Source organism: Camelus dromedarius, chromosome 21, assembly GCF_036321535.1.
Source record: "Camelus dromedarius isolate mCamDro1 chromosome 21, mCamDro1.pat, whole genome shotgun sequence".
Lineage (NCBI taxonomy): Eukaryota > Metazoa > Chordata > Mammalia > Artiodactyla > Camelidae > Camelus > Camelus dromedarius.
The window spans coordinates 8046712-8068880 of record NC_087456.1 but is presented as its reverse complement, the minus strand read 5'-3'; the positions used below and the strand labels follow the sequence as shown (position 1 = coordinate 8068880).

General features: G+C 50.7%; 1 protein-coding gene across 2 annotated transcripts in view; it reads right to left on the bottom strand.

Moving 5' to 3' along the window:
- Nucleotides 1–256: 256 nt before the first annotated feature.
- The window catches only part of MAPKAPK2 (MAPK activated protein kinase 2), a 63390-nt gene continuing 41477 nt past the window's right edge, over nt 257–22169 (bottom strand). The window contains exons 6-10 of one of the 2 annotated variants that reach the window (XM_064477127.1): nt 21646–21721; nt 21100–21224; nt 20710–20795; nt 20530–20610; nt 257–599 (exon numbers count right to left, since the gene is read on the bottom strand). In XM_064477127.1, the coding sequence (XP_064333197.1) occupies nt 579–599; nt 20530–20610; nt 20710–20795; nt 21100–21224; nt 21646–21721 (389 nt within the window). In that variant the 3' untranslated portion in view covers nt 257–578. Of the gene's footprint in view, nt 600–18303; nt 20001–20529; nt 20611–20709; nt 20796–21099; nt 21225–21645; nt 21722–22169 lie in introns of those variants that run through there. The other variant, XM_010991340.3, reaches the window with a different exon arrangement.

Below are 22169 nucleotides of genomic sequence, written 5' to 3'. Positions count from 1 at the left end.
TCCTGGGGCATTTAGTGGATTCTTACTTCCACATGTGTACAGTTCTCAGAGTTTTGTACCCTGGACAGATGATCATTTGACTTTTTCTCAGTCTTAGGAACAGATTCATATTTCATAAAAGATTTCCTAATATGGATTTGTTGGAATTTCCTAATAAATAAAAGGACCAATGTTATTTGTAAATAAACCTCCCCAGGGTGAAGTCATTTTTACGTCAGAAAAAAACAATGCTCAAGCATTTAACCACACGCAATCCTAGAGTCACTCAAATCAAGAAGCGTATATTTTTTGCCAAGATGAGTCACCATCCAATGACACATCCAACCTCCAAACATAGATCCTTCCTCTGATGTGTGGGTTCTCCACGTCCCAAGTCTGTTCTGTCTCACATATTATCACTGACTACAGAGCAGGAGGATAGAAAATCACCACCAAGAGCTTCCCCAAGAATAGTCTGTTGATGAAAACTGAAGTCCCCGTGAAGACAGCGGTACAAAGTCCAACTCTTCCTCTGATGTTTGTCTCAACATTACAACCAGTAATTCTCTCACCCTCTTCTCAGTTGAGGCTTCCAAGCATCAGACATCCCACGTGGCAGTCTAGGAAGGAGAATAGAGGCAGAATGTCTAAATCAGTCCTGCTCATTGTGGCCTGAAAGTTGCCCAAAATCGGCCCTCATCCCCGACAAAGCCAAATAACCCAGAGAAAGGGTCTTGGAGCTTAGACGAAAAGAGGTAATTTTATTTCTCTGCCAGGCAAAGGGGACTCACAGCAGACTAGTGCTTTCAAAACTGTGAGCCCACCTTGGGGATGGGGTGCGTGGTTGTATCGCCATAGCTCAAACAATAAAACTTTGATAACAATCAACAGAATCATTTTTTCATCGGAAGACTTAGAATGGCATCATGACGCCTCCAGGCAAGCAATTCTGTAGAGGCCAGTGGTTGTCACTCTTTCCATCTCTTTATCTTGTAAGCACCCAAGATGTGGTCTTCTTGGTAATTCAGGCTATTTTGTAAGGTTAAAATCCTGTGATCTTCTCCTTGGAGACCAAGAAACCAAGCAGGATTATTACTTCCAGTTACTGGAATAAAGCAGAAGCACTAAGATCAGCAGCTGTGGGAGCAACCTGCCAGCCAAGTGTGCTGACCGTCCTAAGGGCAAGCATAAGAGCAAGCAGTCTGTGCGCCTAAGTGCCGCCATTTGATTACTCCTCCTTCATGAAGACCAGTGCTGCTCCACCGACTGTCTGTTACCAGCCTGTGGTGAGGCAAGTACAGAAATGAAGAGGAAATACTTGGAAAACTTAAGAGCAATTTGACGGAGTATTTTCTGTTCGTTAGATTGCAATCATGGAAACAGGGCCTGTGTTCTGTAACTCTTCATCTTTTTTTTTTTCCATTTTGTCTTCCTAGTAATTCTTGTTACTGTATTTTACTAAAATGTTGATCCATAATGGATTGGAATTTTTTAAAAATCTGGTTCTTAGTTAAAGACAGTTCAAGAAGCAAGGGTCTAAGTCACACACCGAGGCTTATTCCCAGATTCATGGAAACTCTACATTGGAAGAAAGAGATAGTGAAATATAAATGGTAGAAATACACACAGCAGACTTAGACTAACTGGATTTCTGATCCCCACTCTACCACTTACTGCTAACTTTGGGTAAATTGCCTAATCTCAATTCCTTATCTGAAGATAACAAGTCCTTGATTTGCAGATTGAGGTGGGGATTACATGACATACTGTGCTACTGGCCTAGCACAATACCAGGCCCATAGTAAGGGCTTGCCTTGAAGATCATGTGTTTGAACCCACAACCCATTGCTCTAATGAGAATCTCAGGTCCCAGTAACGTAGCAACCACAGGTTAGCCCTAGCATAGGCAGCACATCCTGACAAGGACACCAGCTCAGGCAAGGCAAGGCAAGCGGTAGCGCCCATGGCACCTCTCCATTTTCTGCATTAAACCTCAAGAACCTAGCATCCTAACTGGGATGGGAACATGGCAGCCGCTGTTGGCAGCCATTCTCCCCTTCTCTCATAATAAAAAATTAAACAAAACCCTGATCTTGTTCAGATGTCAGCATCCATGTGCTTTAGGGGAGCTGGGCCCCTCTGATGGTAATTCTATTTCCCCTGTCCAGTGACTGACTTAGGAAAGGGTTTGAGATACAATCTGGTCAAAGAGATATGAAGAGAGGTTGGCTGAGGGACCATTGTAGGAGAATAGGTTCTTGCCTCATGCAGGAAAGAATTCAAGAGCAAGGCATAGTAGAGGGATACACACTCCATAGACAGAGTGGGGTCCGTCTCACTCAGAAGGGAAAACAGCTAAAGAGATACATACTTCATAAGCAGAATGTGGGCCATCTCAGAAAGGGGAGAGGGAGAAAGACTGAGAGGTGTGGGGTGTTTCGTTTAAAGTAAAAGTAGATGCACACTCCATAGACAGAGTGCGGGCGTCTCAGAAGGCGAGAGAGAGAGAGTGACCACAAGGTGCAGAGCTGTTAGGTTTTATGGGCTCAGTAATTTCATATGCTAACGAGTAGGATGATTGTTCCAACTACTTTGGGGAAGGGGTGAGGATTTCCAGGAAACACCCCCTCCCTGCCCACTTTTTGACCTTTTATGGTCAGCCTAGGAACTGTCACGGCACCTGTGCAGTGATGCTCAAGGTCTACTGGAGGTCAAGCCTTCTGCCATCTTGGTTCTAACCAGATTGTCCTGTTCTCAATGGCTGTGTCATTCCTTCAGTGGTTGTGCCCTGCCTGCTTCCCTCTTGTTTCAGGACTACTGGGAAATGTTTTCCTTACTCTTATAAACAAGAAAATTAGGCTTTTTTTTCTGCCTCTGATTGTTGTCCACATTGGAAGCCTAGAATTTCTGAGGCCTTCTTGAGACCAAAAGGGGAGTCAGTCTAAGAGGATAAATCACAAGCAGAAAATAGCAGACAGAATAATGGAAACAACGAGGTCCTTGATGACTTTGTTAAACCTAGATGTGAACTAGATGAGACTGGAGACAGCAGGTGATGACCAAGATGAACCTCGGGTATCACCACACACTGGTCAGAATGGCCATCATTAAAAAGTTCACAAATGATAAATGCTGGAGAGGGTGTGGAGAAAAGGGAACCCTCCTACACTGTTAGTTGGAATGCAGTTTGGTGCAGCCACTATGGAAAACAGTATGGAGATTCCTTAAAAAATTAAAAATACACTTACTTGATCCAGCAATCCCATTCCTGGGCATATATCTGGCAGAAACTCTAATTTGAAAAGATACACTCACCCCTATGTTCACAGCAGCACTATTTACAACAGCCAAGACATGGAACCAACCTAAATGTCCATTGACAGATGACTGGCTAAAGTTATGGTTTATACATACAATGGAATACTACTCAACCATAAAAAAGAATAAAATAATGTCATTTGCAGCAGCATGGATGGACCTGGAGATTGTCATACTAAGTGAAGTAAGCCAGGAAGAGAAAGAAAAATACCATACGATATCACCTATATGTGAAATCTAAAGAAATGACACAACTGAACTTATTTACAAAACAGAAACAGATTCACAGACAAAGAAAACAAATTCATGGTTACTGGAGAGGAAGGGATTAGGGAAGGATAAAGCGGAAGTTTGGGATTTGCAGGTACTAACTACTGTATATAAAATAGATAAACAACAAGGTCCGACTGTATGGCACAGGGGACTATATTCAATGCCTTGTAATGGCCTATAATGAAAACGAATATGAAAAGGAATATATATATTTTTGACTGAATCACTATGCTGTACACCAGACATTAACACAACATTGTAACTCGATTATACTTCAATAAAAAAGGTTCATTTATTAATTCAACAGGTATTGATTGAGTTCTATTATGTGCCAGGCAGATAGCAGAGAAACAGCTGTGGTGCCTGCAGCCCCAGGAGGGAAGACAAGTAAATAATGACAGTGAGGAACAAAGCATGAGTGTGCCTGGTCACGGCATTGCACAACTTCAGGGGCACTGTCCACACACAACACATTACAACTGTCACCTCTCGGAGTTGTGCAACTTGGAAGACCAGTCACTGATGGGAGCAAGCCAACAGCAGATCAGGAAAGGCCTCCCTAGGAGAGAGGACATTTAAACTGAAACCTGAAATATGAGTATCAGTTAATTGGGCAAAGGGAGAAAGGAACAGTGTGCTGTGCTGAGGGAACAGTGGAGAAGGGGGAAGGTGTGAGCGTAAGAAGAGGCCAGAGAGAAACGAGGCTTGAGAAGTAAGCAGGGGTCAGGCCGTACAGTTTCTATTAGGCCATGTTAGGGAGGTTGACTCACATCCTAAAGGAATCCAGTGGAGGGTGGTAAGCAGGGAAATAACATGATTGTATTTGCATTCTGGCTGCTGCGTGGATAGCGGATTAAAGGTGAAGACAACCAGGAACTGGGCGACCAGTTCAAACCCTGTTACAGTCATCCAAGCTGGGAAAAAAAAAAAAAAACAGACAGTGGCCTGAACCCAAAAGGAAATTACACAGACGCATCTGCGCAATCGTTCAGAAGTAGCATCAATTAGATTTGATGGCTGGCTGGATGTGGGGAGTGAAGGGAAGGGAGAAATCAAGGCTCTCTGAGACAACTGGTGGTACCATAGATGGAGACTGGAAATGCTGGAGGAGGCCCAGGTTTAAAAAAGGGGGGAAGATGCAAAGCCCAATTTCGGATATGTTCAGTCGAGATACTTTAAGATATCTAAATGGAGATGTCGAATTTGATTTCAGAAGACGTTGCCACAGATCTTGGTGTCATCTAGATACAAATACAAACTGAACTCACAGGAGAGGATGTCAGTTCACTCAGAAAAAAGATATAGGATGAGAATAGAAGACTTAAAGCACCAGTCCAGTGACCATATGAAACAAGTAGCTTTTCTAGACCAGAAAGACCTCAAGTCTGCCCTCCCCACACACACACACCACAGGCACCATGTAAAAGCATCTGCTTGTTTTGTTGAGGGAGCCCGAATTTCTCTGCCCTAAGCAATATGACCCACTGACAGTCCAGCCTCAAATCAGCCTCTGATCTGGGGTGCTTTGTTTCCCAGGAGTGACTTGAAGACTCCTCTAAAATATGACTCTGCACCCACATCTACAGACACTTCCTGACTCAGGTGTCTCCCTAAGCACCGTCATGACAACCGGCATCGCGTCGGAAAGGTGAAACGTAAACGAGCCTTCCCCCGGATCCCAGCGGCGGCTGCCTCGTCCTCGGCTTGCTCACACGCCGTCGGTTCAATAATCTAGCATCCCACTCCGGCCCAGAGGTAGAGAGAGGCAACGGGAGAACTCACAGAAAGGAGGGAGGGTAGGGAAGTTCCTGACCAGTAGCTCCCCTGGGCGTTGGTGACCCCATGCCTGGGGTGTTTATTTGATGGTTGATTTTGCTGTACTGGCTTCCTTCTTTCCCCGCCTTCTCCTATTGTTTTAATTTTTTTTAACATTTTTTTTTTATTGAGTTATAGTCATTTTACAATGTTGTGTCAAATTCCAGTGTAGAGCACAATTTTTCAATTATACATGAAGATACATGTATTCATTGTCACATTTTTTTTTCCGCTGTGAGCTACCACAAGATCTTGCATATATTTATAACACATGATAATCATCTCCTCCCTCTCCCTTTATTTCTGTAGGAAAATACTATGAATGAATGAATGAATGAATGAATGAATTCAAATTAATACTATAAAACAAATAATCCATCCTTCCAGAATCACAGCATCTTTATTACTGTATCCTGAATCAAATGGCTTTGTTACCCACAATCTCTTTGCTAGATGAAGAGTCAGCAACTTCTCTCAAGACAGAAAGAGATCCTATGATTTTTTTCTTCAGATTTCCCAGAAGCTACCTAGGGTTAATTAATTGGGATTAGACATGATTAGACCTAGAGAGTCACCTCTATTATTGAGTATGTTAGTTTAGGTAATACTAGCTTGCTGTCACAGATTAACTCTGAAATCTCAGTGACTTAACACAACAGAAATTAATTTCTCACTCTCAGAAAGAACGTGTGCAGAAGGGGCATCAGTGGTGGGGGGGGGCAGGGAGAGACACAGAGAGAACTCTGTTCCACACAGCTACTCATGCTGATGGAGGCTGTGTGTTATAGTCACTCCTCAGAGACAAGAGGGACCCACACACACCCAAACTGTGGTTCAGATGGCAAGACTGATAATGCCAAGGGGAGGGAAATAGCTCAGTGGCAGCGCTCATGCTTAGCATGCACGAGGTCCTGGGTTCAATCCCCAGTACCTCCACTTAAACACACACACCCTCCAAGAGGGCATGGAAAGGTTTTTTTATTCACATAAGGCTTTCTGGGGGAAGCGGGCAGCTTCCCAAACAGGTCCATGAATGGCTTGGGAGAGAGCAGGAGCTTGGGGTTTCATGATGACAGGTGACCGGGCTTGCTAAGGATTCCCAGGCACAGGCTGCATGGTTGGAACCTCCTGCCAGTGCCAAAGGAGGGTGTGCTTAAGCTAATTTCATGGGGGCAGAAGAGGAAAGGGGAGTTGTCAGTTCGAAGGATGTCAGCAGTCAAACATCAAAAATGGGTCAGACTCATTTTTTTTTTTTTACTTGAAGTATGGTTGATCGGAGGAATAGTCAGTGGGTCCCAGTGGGAGCTCTCCAGTCCCGCCTACCTCACACCGCAGCTCAGAAACAGAGCTGGGGGCTTCTACTCCAACAACTGGGGTGCAGAGCCAGCCCCCAACAGGGCTGTGACAACCACAGAGCAAAACAGGAGGCCCCACTCAGCATCCAGTGTAGGCTCTGGTCAGCACAAACTCTTAATTCACTTCACTAGCATCAACCCAGGGCCTCCATGGTTGTCTTGAATGACGACATGGCGACCAGAAGAGACGGTAGAAAGGAAACTGGAAAATTCATGGGAGGTTTTAATAGGTCAGGCCTGGGGACAGTGGGCATATCCCTTCTGCCCGCATTCCACTGACTGGAATTCAGCCGAGGGACTGGAAAATGTAGCCCCTGGCTGGGCAGCCACTTCCCAGCAACAGCCATGGAAGGAGCGGGAAGCTGCAGTATACAGCCAGCCTTTTCTGCTGCACTGGATTACAAGCAGCAAGGGATCTAGGTTTTGTGAGGCCCAAAGCTAGCAATAATTTGGAGGCTGTCTTTAAGAAAAAAACAAATGAAAAGTTACTGACACCAGATTAGAAAAGGGCCCATGAAAGTCAGGGCTCTGAACCTGAAGCTCCTTTAGTTTCACCTTGAAGGCCTCCCAGGACAATTCCAAAGTGGCCATCACTCGCCACTCTTCCGGGTCACAGAGGACAAACCAAGAGGAAAGGGGTGTGGCTTCTGACGGCTGCAGAACTCCTTCCTGCAGGGGGGAGTAAACTCTGGGGTTGGTGACAAGCTACAGAGTTCATGGAACTCCAGTAGAGAGCCAATGAAAACAGTGGCAAATGTGCTTTGAGAAATGAGAAAAAATAATTACATATTTTCTGTTCATGAAAACAGATAAAAAATATTACCTCTCTGAGACCACAGGACCTAAAGGAGATCTTCCCCTTTGGTTTTTGCGCTATCTGGAGCTATTCAGGGGTTCAGGACAGGGACTTTTAAGTAAAAGTTTAAGGCTTTAAAAGTTTAAGTAAAAGTTTAAAGTTTAAGGGGGCAAGCATGAAAAGTGTGATTCCAGGATGCCCTCAGGAGGTCCATCACTCAGCTTGTTGCCTGACGTGCCTGGATAGGAGTGAGTGATACAAACCAGAGTAGTTTTATGGGGTCTTAGTTCCCCCTAAGAATCGTGACACTCCACTTACCCTGTAGACAACGGGGGGGTTTTAAATGTCTGGGTTTCAGCTCTCCTCAGCCCCACTGCATAAGAGCTTCTGGGGGCACCCTCCTCCTTCCCCACTTTTTTTCTTTTTTCCTTGATTTTCTTATTTATTTTTTTTCAGTTATCTTTTATCACAATGAATACAGTTTTGGAAGCTTCTATTTGGAGAAAAAGTATGTAAATATAAAATATTGAACACAAATAAATAATCAAATGAAACAACAACCAAAAATGTGTTGACATGATGTAGCCGCTGAAGTCTAGACAGAAGCTATGTCATTGGAAGGAATTCTCAGGGCATCTTTTCGCCCTCAACTTCATCTGTCCACTCGTCTGATATGTGCTGAGCATCCGCCACGTGTCGGCTTTCCCTCTGGTGCCAGGGACAGCCTCTCCATGCATTTGCTCTACTCTGGCTTCTGGCTTGCCCTTCCCAGGCTGCACAAGTCTGTGGGCACTTTGTGGCAGCCCCTGCTGGGCCTGCGAGGACCTCAGGTTGAGGAATGAGATGGGTCGGAATGGTTAGTGCGGTTCTTGCCACAGGACCCACTGAGGGCAGAACAAGAGGAAATGGGTTCAAACAGCAGCCAGGGGGATTGGAGTTTGACAGAGGGAAGGCTTCCCTTGTGTCAGGGAAGGAGGCGCTGTCTCAGGTGACAGGAGAGCTCAGAGCATCAGAGTGCCAGCTGCCCTCCCCCAGGAGGCCTTCCCTGGGTCTCACTGACCTCTGGGGACGGCTCCCGGCCGCAGCACGTGCCGCCGCCTCTGCCACACTCTTTGGCACTTAGTCATTCAGCGCCTGCTGCTGCCTCCTCGAAACTGTCAGGGAGGCCGGGGCTCCGCCTTGTGCACCTTCACTCTCTGCTGAGTCCTGGACATTGCTAGGTTCCCGCCAACATTCAACAAATATCTGAGGACCTGCTGTGTGCCAGGCACTGGGGTTGTATCAGTGAATAAAGCAGACACTAACTCCTGCCCTGGTGGAGCTTACGTTCCAGTCATTATGAATGTTATACAGATTTTTAGAAAGTGATCAGATCTATGGGGTGGGGCGGGGTGGATTACGTAGGGGAATTTTCAGTATGTACATTATACTTCAATAAAAATGATTTAAATCCACGGAGGGGAATCCAGTGCCCAGAGTGAGGAGTCATGGGTGGGAAGGAAGCCTGCAGTTTGAACTTGAGCTATAAAGGTAGGCGTCTTTGGAGAAGTGACACATGAACAGAACATAAAGGAAACACATTGTGCAGATATCTGAAGGAGGAGCATTGTATCCTGGGGGCCTGGGGGCCAGGGGCCTGCATGGTGCCCTTCCAGCCCCTCAGGTCCATGACTGTTGTGGCTTGTCCGCTGACAAGTGGCCGTGAGCCTCTCTGAGCCTCAGATGACTTCACTGCCCTTGGAAGGTGTTCCAAGCAACCTATAAACTTCTGCTGAACATCAGGGTCCTGGACGATAAAGGATTATTTTCCAGGTACTTAATCAAGCTGTGCCTCAGTTTACAAATCTATAAAATGGGGATATTAATATCACTATCTCATAGGGTTGTTGGAGGTCATACTCCACAAAAGAAGGTGACAGAGGGGAATGGGGGCCTGTAAACAGAGCTGGGAGGTTTCTTTGTTCACTGTGTGGAGAGGTTTACAGGAACTGGGCCAAGGGTTTACACCAATCAGCTATTTAATTCTCACAAAACACTGACAGCGTTGCCCTCTGTCACTGTTTCGCTGATGGGAAATTGAGGCTTAACAGAGGTTTCAGGCCTTGAACTGGCAAGTGGAAGAGGCCAAACGTGACCTGAATCTGTCAGAGTCCAGGGCGCCAGCCCACACCACATCATACAGCCTCTCCTGTACCAACCACTCAAGCCACATTTTCTTTGCTGGTGTGAGCAGAAAGAATCAGGTTTCGAAACCCAACCTAGACACGGATTTTCTCACATTTCCTTCCAATCAGCCCTGATCTCTGGGGCCTCCTTTGCTGGGATATAACCCAGCAGTTTTCACCCCCGAAGGCAGGGGCCTGATTAATTTTGGCAGCTGTGGGAGGGGGGTGGGGGATGCATTCTCAGAACTGGGGCTGAGGCTGGGGCTGGCGGGCTCCATTTTCAGCTCTTTCTAGACACCATGGGCATGGGAGTTTTGAGAGAAACCCTGTGACTCACCCTCGCTTCTCATGGCTTGTTTCGCCCAAAGGCACACTGTCTTCCCAACATCCTCCCTTGGCCCCCAGCTCTGCCTGGGCCGCCGATGCCCTCCAGGGACCCACGCAGTACTCACGCTGCCTCCAGCAAGTCACGTCCCAGCATGGGCGGGGGTCCTCTCTGCTGGGCCAAACAGCCACAGACCCAGTGGATCTGAACATCCCCACCGCAGATACTAGAGCAGCCTTTCCCAGCCAAAGCCACAAAGCGTTACACCTCGGCCCGGGCAGAGAGCAACCGGGGGCCAACCTAGGGCACCTGCAGGGTCAGTGGGTTATGAAAGGACACGAGGGTGTGGGTCAGTGGGGTAGAAGGCTGAGGAGCAAATGGGGCAGGGAAGGGGCAGGAAGACATGTTCCTAGATCCCAAACCCAAAGTCTCCTTTTTAGTTAAGGCACCTGCTCACGCTGAAACAGTAATAAGACGACTTACTGTGATTTACAGTAAGAAGTGCTGTGTGCCAGGCATTACGCTCAAGCTTTTACATGACTTTCACACCATTTTCGTTTGCTCCTCACAACAACCAGATGAGGTCAGTGCTCTGGCTGTGTTAGTCTGGGTCCTCTGAGAAGCAGAGGACACAATGAGATTAAACATGCAAGCATTTTTTACTAGGGGAGATGCCTTTATGAGAGAAAATAGGGTGGGAGCCGGGTCAGGCAGGGAGAGCCATCAGATCATATTTGATGCCATCGAGGAACCAGGTACAGAAGGTTGGACACAGGCATCCTGGGTGTTTCACAGAGTTGCCAGGGAATCCTCCAACCAAAGTCAGCCGTCACTGGGGTCCTGGTTCCCCCAGGAACCGATGTGCCTTAGCATCCCTGCTGTGCCCAGTCATTGGCTGGGGACAGGTGGAGGGGAGGATGGTCTCAGTGCAGATGCAACAGTGGATTTCATAGCAAGCAGCCAGGGCCCTTGGATGATTATGCTGTAATTGGAGGTCTGTGGACACAGCCTTATAATTAAGTATTCTAAATAGTAATATTTAATTAATAATTGTGGGGTGCCACAATGATTATCCCCATTGTACTCATTGATAAACTGAGGCTCAGAGAGGTCAAGTCACTTGTCCATAGTGTGAACCCAGTTGAGTATAACTCCAAAGCTGTCTCCTGTGCAGTGTGCAGCTGGGCCGTTACCCGCCATGTCACAAGCCTGATCTCAAACTCAGTCATCAGCAGAGGGCTAGACACAATCAGTGTCCCAAAAAGGGTTTTGGGGGAAATGTGGTTGAGCTCCTGCATCGTAAGAAAAAAATCCTTGCACATCTCCTGTGTCCCCCACAACACCTAGGACCCCGAGTCAGAGCCTCCCATCATGTGCCTTTCTCTCCCCAGTCCCCCTAATCAGAGGCGCTATTCCTCCTGTGGGAAGGGGTAACCCCCGACGGCACCCCAGGCCTCCCTTACAGCACCCACCCGTCTTTCGTATGTCGAAGTCATTTGTACGCTGTCATCTCCTCGGTGTTCCCACCAGGGCCACTGGTTTCCAAGTCTGAGCAGTGGGTCAGATCAAACACAAGTCAGAGGCTGGGTTAGGCTGAACCTCAGTATTGTCTTTGAGCCATTCTGCCTATACATCCAAAATTTATGCAAATAACCGTAACTGAGCGAGCAGAGCTGCTGATGTGGCGGGAGGTTGAAGGAATCCCCTTGCCCTCTCCAGACCTGACTTTTCCAGTCGCCCAGAGTGTAGCCAAGGGTACGCATCTATGTTTGGGGAAGTGCTTCGAACATGCTCTTTATCTCAGCTGACTTACTCTGTCCCCAGATTGCCCCACAGCTGACAGCAAATCCCTTCATGGGCCTCTCATTCAAAAAGCAATGTACAAAGTTTGTCCATTCATAAATTGATACTGTCTCTTTGGCAGTGCTTACCAAACCCTACAATGTGTGTGGCCTTTAAGCATTCCACTTCTAGGAACATACCCTACAGAAATCATTACACATGTACACAAAGATACTGTATTAGATGTTTGCAACATGAATAGAAATGAGACATCCCCGAACAGCAGATAAATTATGGCACATCCACACTATGGGATACTCTGCAGCCGTTAAAAATGAATGTGACAGTTCTGAGTTCAGTCACAGACAACCACTAACAGATGCTAATTCAAAAAAAGCATGTTGATTAACAGGTTTGAAGTTCTGGAGCTTGGCTGCACAACAGTGTAAATATAACGCTACTTAACTTTACACTTAAAAATGGTGGAGATGGTAGGTTTTATGTTATGTGCATTTTACCACAATTTTTTTAAAAATCAAGTTGCTGAACAATCTGCCTAATGATACCATTTATACTTGTCATATCCTTTAAAGAAATTTCTCACGTGTGTTTTTGAGCATATATGTATGTAGCTAAATAATTAGAGTTTTTTGGCAAAGTTGGATAAAATCAAAATCAAAATCAAATCAAGGGGGAAAGTATGGCTCAGTGGTAGAGCGCATGCTTAGCATGCATGAGGTCCTGGGTTCAATCCCCAGTACCTTATCTAAAAAAAGTAAATAAATAAATAAACCTAGTTACCTTCCCCCCCCCCAAAAAAAACTCCAAAATAAAAAAATCAAATCAAGCTGTTAAAAGTAGTTATTCTGAAAAGGGAGTTGGCACAGTTGACTGAGGAGCGGTCTTGAAGTTAAACTTCCACATTTCATTCTGTATGTGTATATAATTACATGTGTATATAACTTCTTTGATGTTGGCAAGACTAGAATTGCTTGCATTAATTGTCCGTTAGATGCATCCATTCACCCAGCACACACTGCACACCTGGGCTGGGCTGGCCACCATCCTCAGAACCTGGAATAGGTGGGTGAGACTGGGTTTCTGGTCTACCTCTTCCTTTTCCTTGCAGACTGGCTCAGAGAATGGCTAGCCCTTGTTGCCTTCCCTCTTGCCCTTGTCCCCTCTGTGGGTGAGTGGGTGGGGTGAGAGGTAGGGTTAGAGTCTCAGTATGAGGACCATTTCCGTAAGACGGGTTTCTGACCAGAAAAGGAGACAGCTGAGTGCCAGAAAACCATCAGCCCCCCTAGGTCTCACAGCAAAAACCAGATCTCCCTGCAGCAGTCACAACTAACCAAGGTTTTGGTCTCAGAGTCAGATGAGATTGTGATTTCTTGGAAAAATAAACCCCTGATCGGTGAATTCAGAACCACAGGTCTCCATATCAGAGGGTGAACCTTGAGGCCTCAGAGCCCTCAGGAAGCTCTATTTGAGGAACAAGAGACCAGCAGCTGCCTGAACTGAGGAAGGAACAAGGTCACGTTTCACATGGTTCCAGACAGCAGTGGCCTGAGCTAGCTACTGGCCTGGCCTTGGGCCAGAGCCACTCAGACTGTGGGCTCATTTGCATGACCTTTGCCGTACTTTGCATCTCAGGGCCCGCAAACGCTGCTCCCCTAGGATCAGAGAGGTCAAGAGCAGTATTTGGTCACACAGAGCCTGAGGGGCAGAAACAAAACCCAGGGGAGGAGAGGAATCGTGAAAGGAGGGGGATAGCAAAGGGGGAAAGCCAGTCCCAGTATTTCACTTGCAAATCCTGGCAGGGGTGTTGAATGGGGTCGGAAACTTCACTGTCCTTTAGAGCAAGAAAGCTACGCAAATGAATGCATTTGCATGGCATCCTGGCCCCTAAAAATGATTTACCAAGTGCAGGTTCCTGGCTCCGGGGATTAGCCACCCACTAGCGGCCCCACCTGAGATCCTGCAGCCTTGACAGCCAAGACCTCCTGGACAGAGGCTCTAGGTAGTAACTTTCCTTCAGAGCAACAATAATTACTCCCTCCAGAGGATGGATGGACTTTTCAAGGCAACCTCAGGCTGGAGAGGTTGGTGTGTGAAAAATAAAAAGTGTGGAAGCTTAGGTACACTAAAAGCTGTATTTGTTACAGGGAAGCTCTCAAGGGCTTCAGGCTTAGTATACTGACGTGTGGTGCAGGGATCGTGGTGAACAGGGATTAGAAAGGCCTGCAGAGAACTCGGCTTTTCAGTGACACTCAGAGGGGGGAGGAGTAAGGAGGCCTTGACAGCCATTCACCCCACTTTTCGAGGACCTCCCCAATCTCCTGTAACGTGATCCTTCTGTATAATGACGTGTAAAATGTGTAACTAAAAAATGGTCTAAGATATAACACCTTGTAAGGATTCTTTAAAAATTAATGACCATTTTACTTAAATACCAGGAAAAAGAAAACCACTAGAAAATTTTAGGAAAAGCTGTACATGTTCATTGTTGCATAATCTGCAAATTTTAGTTATTTATCAGTCTACCTCTGCAGAGCAGTCCCTTCCAGCAATCTGAGAGGCTGCCTCCGGGGTGGGAAGTCCTCAGAAAGTGCCCCGAATAAACCATAACTCTTAAAATTAATGACCTTAAGACTAGGAGGGGATGGGGAGAGGAGGAGAAAGGGAGGGGCGTAAGAGGTACAAACTACTATGTGTGAAATAAGTAAGCTACAAGGATACATTGTACAGCACAGAGAATGCGGCCTATATCATGTAATTACTATAAATGGAATATTTAAAAATTGTAATCACTATGTTGTACACCTGAAACTTACATAATATAAATCAACTACACCTTAATTAAAAAAAAAAAGAATATATGGGGAAATCCCTATCGGGCTATGTTCCCAAATTTCAATTTGGGGTAAACAAGCATGGATGGTAAAGGAGGGGACTCCGGGTTGAAGGGGCCGAAGAGATAAAACGGAAAGAAAACACTGAGGACAACCCTTGTCGATGGGGTCAGTCAGGATTCCCGCTCAGAGGACCGACGGCCAAAGGCCAGGCTGAAGCGATGAGCAGACGGCATCGCAGACGAGAAGACAGAAGGTGTGGGCCTAGGCTCAGAGAAAGGAAGGGCTGACTCTGACTCTGTACAAACCAGAGTGGAACTCTGATGCGAACATCTCCACCACGCTGTTCCCTCTTTTTCTACCATCAAATTTGGCAGATCTGCCAGCTCAAAGGGCTCCTAAGCCTTTGCCAGAATAGACCTACCCCCGACACCACAGCCACCTGCTCTGTCCGTTTCACAAAAGTGCTGATTCTCCCTGCCTTCTGTCACGTCCAAACCCACTGACGCCTCTAGCCTGAGCCCCAGGAGGGCCAGACCCACTTCTGACTCATCTGTGTCTCCCCGAGGTCCCACGTGCTGGGCATCACACATGGCAGGTGCCTGAGATGCACTGAGTCGGAGCGTGGCGTCTCTGTTCCCGGAGGGAGGCTGGGGGTCTTCCCCACGCGCAGCTCAGGCACAGGAGGCCGCGGCATTGACCGTGAGACGGGTGGCCTGTTTAGGGGAGGACCCTGTCCCTGCCCCCCGCCCCCCGGGAGTGCTTCCCTCCTCTCAGAGTCCTGGCATGGCCATGTTTCAGCCTCACGGCCGAGGGGTGGAGGGCAAGGCAGGGACTGAGGGCTTCATCCAGACGAGGACCCAGGATCCAGGATCTCCTCCAGTCTCAAAACCCAGAGGGCCCTAAGAGGCTGCCCTGAGCCACTTGGGTTTGGATGGCACACCCTTTCCTGGAGCACTTTTGAATGGATTGATTCAGACCACAATGCATGCGTCCGGGCCGTGGATGCAGCAAAAGGGAGGCCTCTGACGGTTGCACGTGGGTTTTGTCTCTTACTGACTAGGAACCGGGCAGGAACCGGGTCTTAGTTTTTTTCCCAAAGCACAGTGAGTCAAGTAAGCGCCTGGGTATCGCGTGATTTAGTATGTTGGCTGGTCTCCACACTGGTCCAATTGAGTGCAGGGGAAAGAAGAGGATGTCACCAAAAGGCCCCTCAGAGTAGAGCCTGGTGTCCCTTCCAAAGAGTGGCTACTCCCAAACTCAGCCAGGCTCCCCCTGGGGTGGCTGGGGCCCCCAAACGTGGGCTTCAAGAGACAGAGCCAGGGAGGAGCTGTACTTCCAGGGCTGAGAGCACACAGCCTGTCCCCCAGGCCCAGTCCAGCCCCTCGGGCCCACCTGCAACGTGCCCAGCAGGTCTGTTTACACTCACAGGGCAGGCGAGACAGCCGCTTTCCCCAGCCTCACCAACCCCGCCCTCCTCCCTTGAAGAACTGAATTTCCTTCACACCCTGAGCCAGCCCGGCCTACCCACTCTACTCACTCGTCATTCACAGCCCTCCGCACTTCCTGTCTCCAGCGCAGTCAAAGGAAAACCCCAAATTTTCTGTTATTGTTTACCAACCCAACTGCCTCCTCACCCCCAGGCACAGGACACGCCCTCAGGCTGAGGACAGGAGCCAAGACCACCAAGCCTGCTCCAAGCCTCAGGTTCCCTGGGCCTTCTTGGGAAAGCAGCCCCCCCAGAGCGGGATACACGTAGTGATAAAGGCCACCGGGCACCTGAGGCATCTCATTGCACTCCTCACAATAGCCGCGGGGCCACGGAGGCCCCCCCCCCCCCCGTTCCATAGAAAAGGCAACAGCTCTACTCAGTGGAGCAGAAGCTGCCTCTCCCCCCACCCCACCAAGACCCCTCCTGCCCTTCACCCCAGCCACCTTCCCTGAACCCCAGTATCATGAGCTGGGCTGACCCAGATGGAGGAGGAAGCACAACACAAGTGCTAATTAAGATGCAGGGCAAGAGGACGAGAAGGCTGCCAGACAGGCCTCTGTGGTGGAGCAGTGGCCCCACAGATGCCCGCATCCCAATCCCTGGACCTGAACACCTTACCCTGACACGGCAAAGGGGCTCTGCAGATGAGGTTACAGTGCAGGACCTCAGGATCACCTGGGTAGGCCCAATCTAACCACACAAGTCCTTAAAAGTGCAGACTCCTTCCTGCCTAGGTCAGAGAGGTGACAACGGAAGGGCCAGAGAGATGCGATGCTGCTGGTCTTGCAGATGGAGAAGGGGGCCACAGGCCAAAGCCTCTAGAAGCTGGAAAGTCAAGGCCACAGCATCTCCTAAAGCCTCTAAAAAGGAACACAGCTCTGCTGGGACCTTGATTTTAGACCAGTGAGACCATGTCAGACTTCTGACTTCAGGACTGTAACTTAGTAAAGTTGTGCTGGCTTAAGCCACAAAATGTATTGCACAGCAACGGAAAGGTCTCCGAAGACAGCAGAGTGCTGACAGCGCCCTTCCCCCCACCCACATCCCAATTCCCACCCTAGCTCCCCTCATTCCCTCGTCCCCCAGGTGCTTAGCACCTCTGAGACCTACGTAAGCAGACATGACTGGATTTCTCTGAAAGCAAAACCTCATGCTGTTTCATTTGAGCAGTGGTTTCTAGAGTGATGGGTAGAGTTTCAAGAGAGAAGCCAACCACAGCAACCCATTCAAGGGGCCACCAGGGACACCTGCCTCTCCCGTGAGCCTGAGGAGTGGAGATGCGACCCTCAGATGCCTGGGGGGAAGGGAGGGCCTCCCCTCCAGCTGGGATGCTGGGTCTGAGGACGACCCCAGGCCTTGGGGATCCCGAGTTCCAGCCCAAACCAGTCAGCTGTGACCCCCAGCGCATGCCCTCACCCTCAGTGGGTTTCCTCATAAAACAGGGATAACAGTCCCACCCTGCCTTCCTCCCCTGACAGCTCTGAGGAGCACGTGAGAAAACGCAGGTGAAACTGTCTATGGCCATTTTCCATCTGACTGGGAGGAAGAGCAGTGGGGTCGGTAGACCAATTTCCACCTTAGACTCTACGGCAAACCAATTCACTGCGTGACCCCAAATAGCCCACCCCTGGGCCTCAGTCTTCCCATCTGTCAGTTAAGGGGAATCAGTCACACGAGCCCTGGGGCCCCTTCCAGGTCCAGCGAAGAGTATTCTGGTTTCTGCCTGACCCCTGTCACCCCCTCCTGGCACTTCCAGGAACTACAGCAACTTGCTCCTCTGGTCTCTTTCCCAGAATTTGAACCAACTCACCAACACCACCAACTTCTTCATGGACCCCCACGCCAGCCGGCCCCCCAGGCTGAGGGTGCCGGCGCCTGGCCCCTGATTCAGTACCTGGTAGATGGGCACGGGTCTCCACCCGTGGGTGTCACCGGCCCTGCTCTTCACGAACCCACACCAGACACATCCCACCCCAGCCAGGCCCTCAACGGGGCGGGCACTGGCTCCCTCTCACCCAGGAGGCCCTCCTCTCCTCTCCCAGGACCCCAGGACCCTGCCCTCCCCACTCACAACACGGATCTCCACGCATGGGGATAAGAGAGGTGGGGGAGTCGAGGGGCTGAGCCCCATGAAGGAAGAGAAAGAAAACATTTCAACTATTAAATCTGTTTAGTAAAGACAATTTTGCTCATACAAAACAACAGTTTACAACAATCTGAGTGCTGGACACACCGTCAGAGTCAGGGAGGCACTGCAGGTCCTCAGAGCCCTCCCCCCTGCCCAGAGAAGACCCTGGACACCCCCCACCCCCAAACCCTGCCCCTGAGGGAGATGAAAGCTGAAATATTAGTGCCACCCCTGCCCCAAGGGACCATGGCACAGAGGGCCTCTCCTCACACTGCTCCTCATGCATACGTGGGGGCTCCCCACCCCACCCCCTCACTGGCCTGGACACGCGATGCTGAGTTGTTTGGGGTGGGGGCACGGCGGCTGATGGGGAAGGGGCAGAGTCGGGACATCTTTGGTGCGAAGACCCCCCCCCCCACCCTCAGGGCCACACGGCGGAGTTTACAGCAGGGCCACATAAGCGGTGCTGCCTTCGACCACAGGGCTCGCTGGCCGACGCCCCCGGACCCCGGGAGGCCCGGAAAGGCAGCAGCTCTGTGTCATTCATAAACCGCCCAGGCTCACCCCCGAGGGCTGAGAGGGGGCCTGCTGAGAAATGGCTAAAATGTCAGAAAATAAAGAAAATGGGTTAATAATGGCAGGAAGGGGAAGCAGAGAGGTGACTCGGTATATCAGCGCCGCAGAGGACCCGGCCCAGCACTGAGAGGGGAGCCGGGTCCCGGGGCGGGGCTCCAGTCTTCCGGATGTCCGGGCGGGGGCTAAGTCACTCCTCTCCACCCCCCCCCGGAACCAGCTCACAGAGGCGGGCACGACGGCCTGGCTCAGGATCTGGACAGGCTTCCCAGGCACTTCGGCAGGCCCGACGCGGGCAGAGCAGGCCCGAGGAGGGAGAGGATTCCTGAGCCACGGGGGGCCCCCCTCCGCAGCCCTGCCTGCCCCTGGCCCCTCAAATGCACAAGCCCAGGCCCTGACCCAGGCACACGCGCACGGGCACACACACACACACACACCCACCCACACTCACTCCCATCTGCCTGGCACACTGGTGGCGTCTGAGAGCTCAGCAGCAGAGGGGCGGCCGCCTGGCCCCAGCTCTCCGTGGCCTGCAGCTCCCAGGATGCCTCAGCCATTGGGGACCGGGCTGTAGTGGGAAATCGGAGAGGGCAGATGGGACAACACAGGGACGCTCCCCATCACGGTCTCCACAAACACCCTTGAACAAACCCCAAACCCTTGCAGGGTCCAGAGAGGCAGGGGTCTGGGGGAGAGGAGCGGCGAGAGTGAGGGAAAGAACAATAAAAGAGGTTTCATAAAAATTCTAAGTCAAATTACTGATAAAATCGCAGAAGGAGCCCAGGTCCAAGAGCATCTCGCTCCTTCTCTCCACGCCCTCCTGGCCTCCCAGCGGCTCCCTCGCGGGGGCGGCCAGAACTCAGCCTCTGACGAGGTCCAGGCTCCACGCAGCCAAGGAGGAGGGGAGGCGGAAGTGGACAGTTCTGTGTCTCTTCATTTGAAAAATATATTCGGGTCGAGAGTTATTGCTTGTCCTCCAGTAGAGCTGGGCAGGCTCAGCGGCTCAGTGAGCAAGGGCTGCGGCCTCCAGGGCCCGAGCCTTCTTCCGCCTCTTCAGAAGCAGAGGGTTGGACGCATCTTCGATCTTTTTTATCTTGATCTGCTCGTAGTCGACCCGCATCGTGGCCAAGGCACTGGTCATCTCCTCCTGGAGGGGTGGGGGGTGCACCGGCAGAGCCGCGAGAAGTGAGAGACATAGCAGGGGTGGGACGAGGGTGACAGGGCAGGGGCAGGGACAGAGGGTGGGCTGGCTCGGGCCCAGGGCTGGGTCAGCGCCGCTCCCAGAGAGCCCTCCAACGACCCCACGGGAAGGCAGGGCACCGGGGTTCTCGTCCGCGCCACCAGTCACCAGCTGCACGACCCTCGACGGGTCACCCCCTTCTCTGGGCCTCAGTTTCCTCATACATGAAGTGAGGAGATGGTACCAGGTGGCCTTTCAAGTCCCTTTAGAGACCCAGGGAGTAGAGGGCTTGGAGGAAACAGCCACGGCCAAGTTAAACCCAACAAAGCATCCTCTGCCCACAGCGTGGTCAGGGAAGCGCTCAGAGATGCTGCTCCCGCTGTAACAGACGCGCCCTGGGGTGAGAGGGCGTGGAACCCGCCCTCGGCGCCAGCACCACCTCCACACCCACGCGCCCTGTGGGCCCCCGAGCCCCTCTCGACCAGTGTCCCCTCACCTTTACATCCTCCCATCGCTCCTTGTCCTCCTTCAGGACCCGGCTGGTGTGCAGTGGGGTTTGAGGGACCTTCGTTGATTGCTGAGGGGAGAGAGAAGGGCCGAGTGAAAACCTGGGACAGGGTGGAGTCCTGAGGGACTGTCCCCGTGAACCCGGGCCCCTCCAGCCCGCCCGGCTCACCATGATCCAGGGGTGGTTCATGAACTCAGTGATGGTCATCCTCTGGGTGGGCTCTGTCTTCAGCAGGTTCCGGATGAGCATCTTCACTGTGGGGGAAGCAGGGCGCGGGCAGGGGACAGAGACGGCTCAGGGGCCCCTTTCCTCCTGCTCTTCCCACGGTTTGCAGGGGGAAACCAGACTCAGAGGGGGCTGCTGAGGAGCTGGCCCTGAGGACCAAAACGGCTCCACCACCCGAGAGCCCTGAACACCCCACACCCCTGGCTTTGCTGCAAGCCCTTTACACAGGCAGGGCACGTCCAGCAGGTGTGGGCCAGGTGCAGACCCACAACCACACCACCCACGTGAGACAGATGTCCCGCACACACGCGCACGCACATGTCAGCCCCTTACCTTCCTCTGACACTTCTGACCACTCCGGGTTGGGAAATTCATACTGGCCCATTCGGATGCGACTCTTCATACCAGGAGAGATGGCAAGGCCGTGGTTGGAATAAAACGGGGGGTACCCACACAGCCTGCGCCGACAGGAAGCGGGAAGAGAGGGGCAGAGAGGGTGTTATTTAGAGGCCCTGCACCAGGAACAGAGTGAGACACAGGCTTCTTCTTGTAAAGTCACACAGAACTTGTAACTCACTGATTCAGGTACAATATACAAAGTCAAGGACAGGGCTCCAGAATCCAACACACCAAGTATCTTAACCACACGTTTTCCTGCCCATTAGCTAGTTTACAGCACTTAGCTGTCAGAATCCACAGAACACTGAGAGGAGGGGACACGCAGGGGATTCCCAGGGCATCTCCCATCCAGAAGGGGAATACTAATCTTTGCCTCTTCCTCTTGTCCCGGAGAGATGAAGGCCTCCTTCCACCCCCTGCCCCAGCCCGCCCCAGCCCAGCCCAGCCCCGCTCCCCCAAGTCTCCTACCCGTACACTCACAGGATGTACATGATGACACCCAAGGACCACATGTCACAAGACTTGTCATACTTCTCTGGGCCCAGCACTTCTGGAGCTGCAAACCAAAGGTCAACATGGGTGGGTCCAGCCCTGGGAACCTGGCAATCTGCCCCAGTTCCTCTGTGGATGGGGCTCCCCATCCAGCCCTTCAGTCCATCATGATGGGACCAGAGCTGGGCTGGGAGGGGGAACAGTCACAGTCCAGGCGCCGGCCTGGACGGAGGGGAGCAGAAGACCCTCCTGCAAGAGGAGCCCTGGGGGCTGGAATCTCAAGGGGAAACAATTCTTGAACTGCAAGAGCCTTTCAGGCTGCCATTTAATTTGACAAACACATTTTCAGAGTTTACTCCGCACCCGTCAGCTGGGACTCCTGACCAAATCTGCGTCCCAGACTCCACCGGGAGTCTGATGGGAGCAGCGGGCTCATCTCAGGAAAAGCGCACGTGTGTGCAAAGTCCTACCCACAAACTCAGGCAGGTAACTTCCGACACTGCTTCAACCCC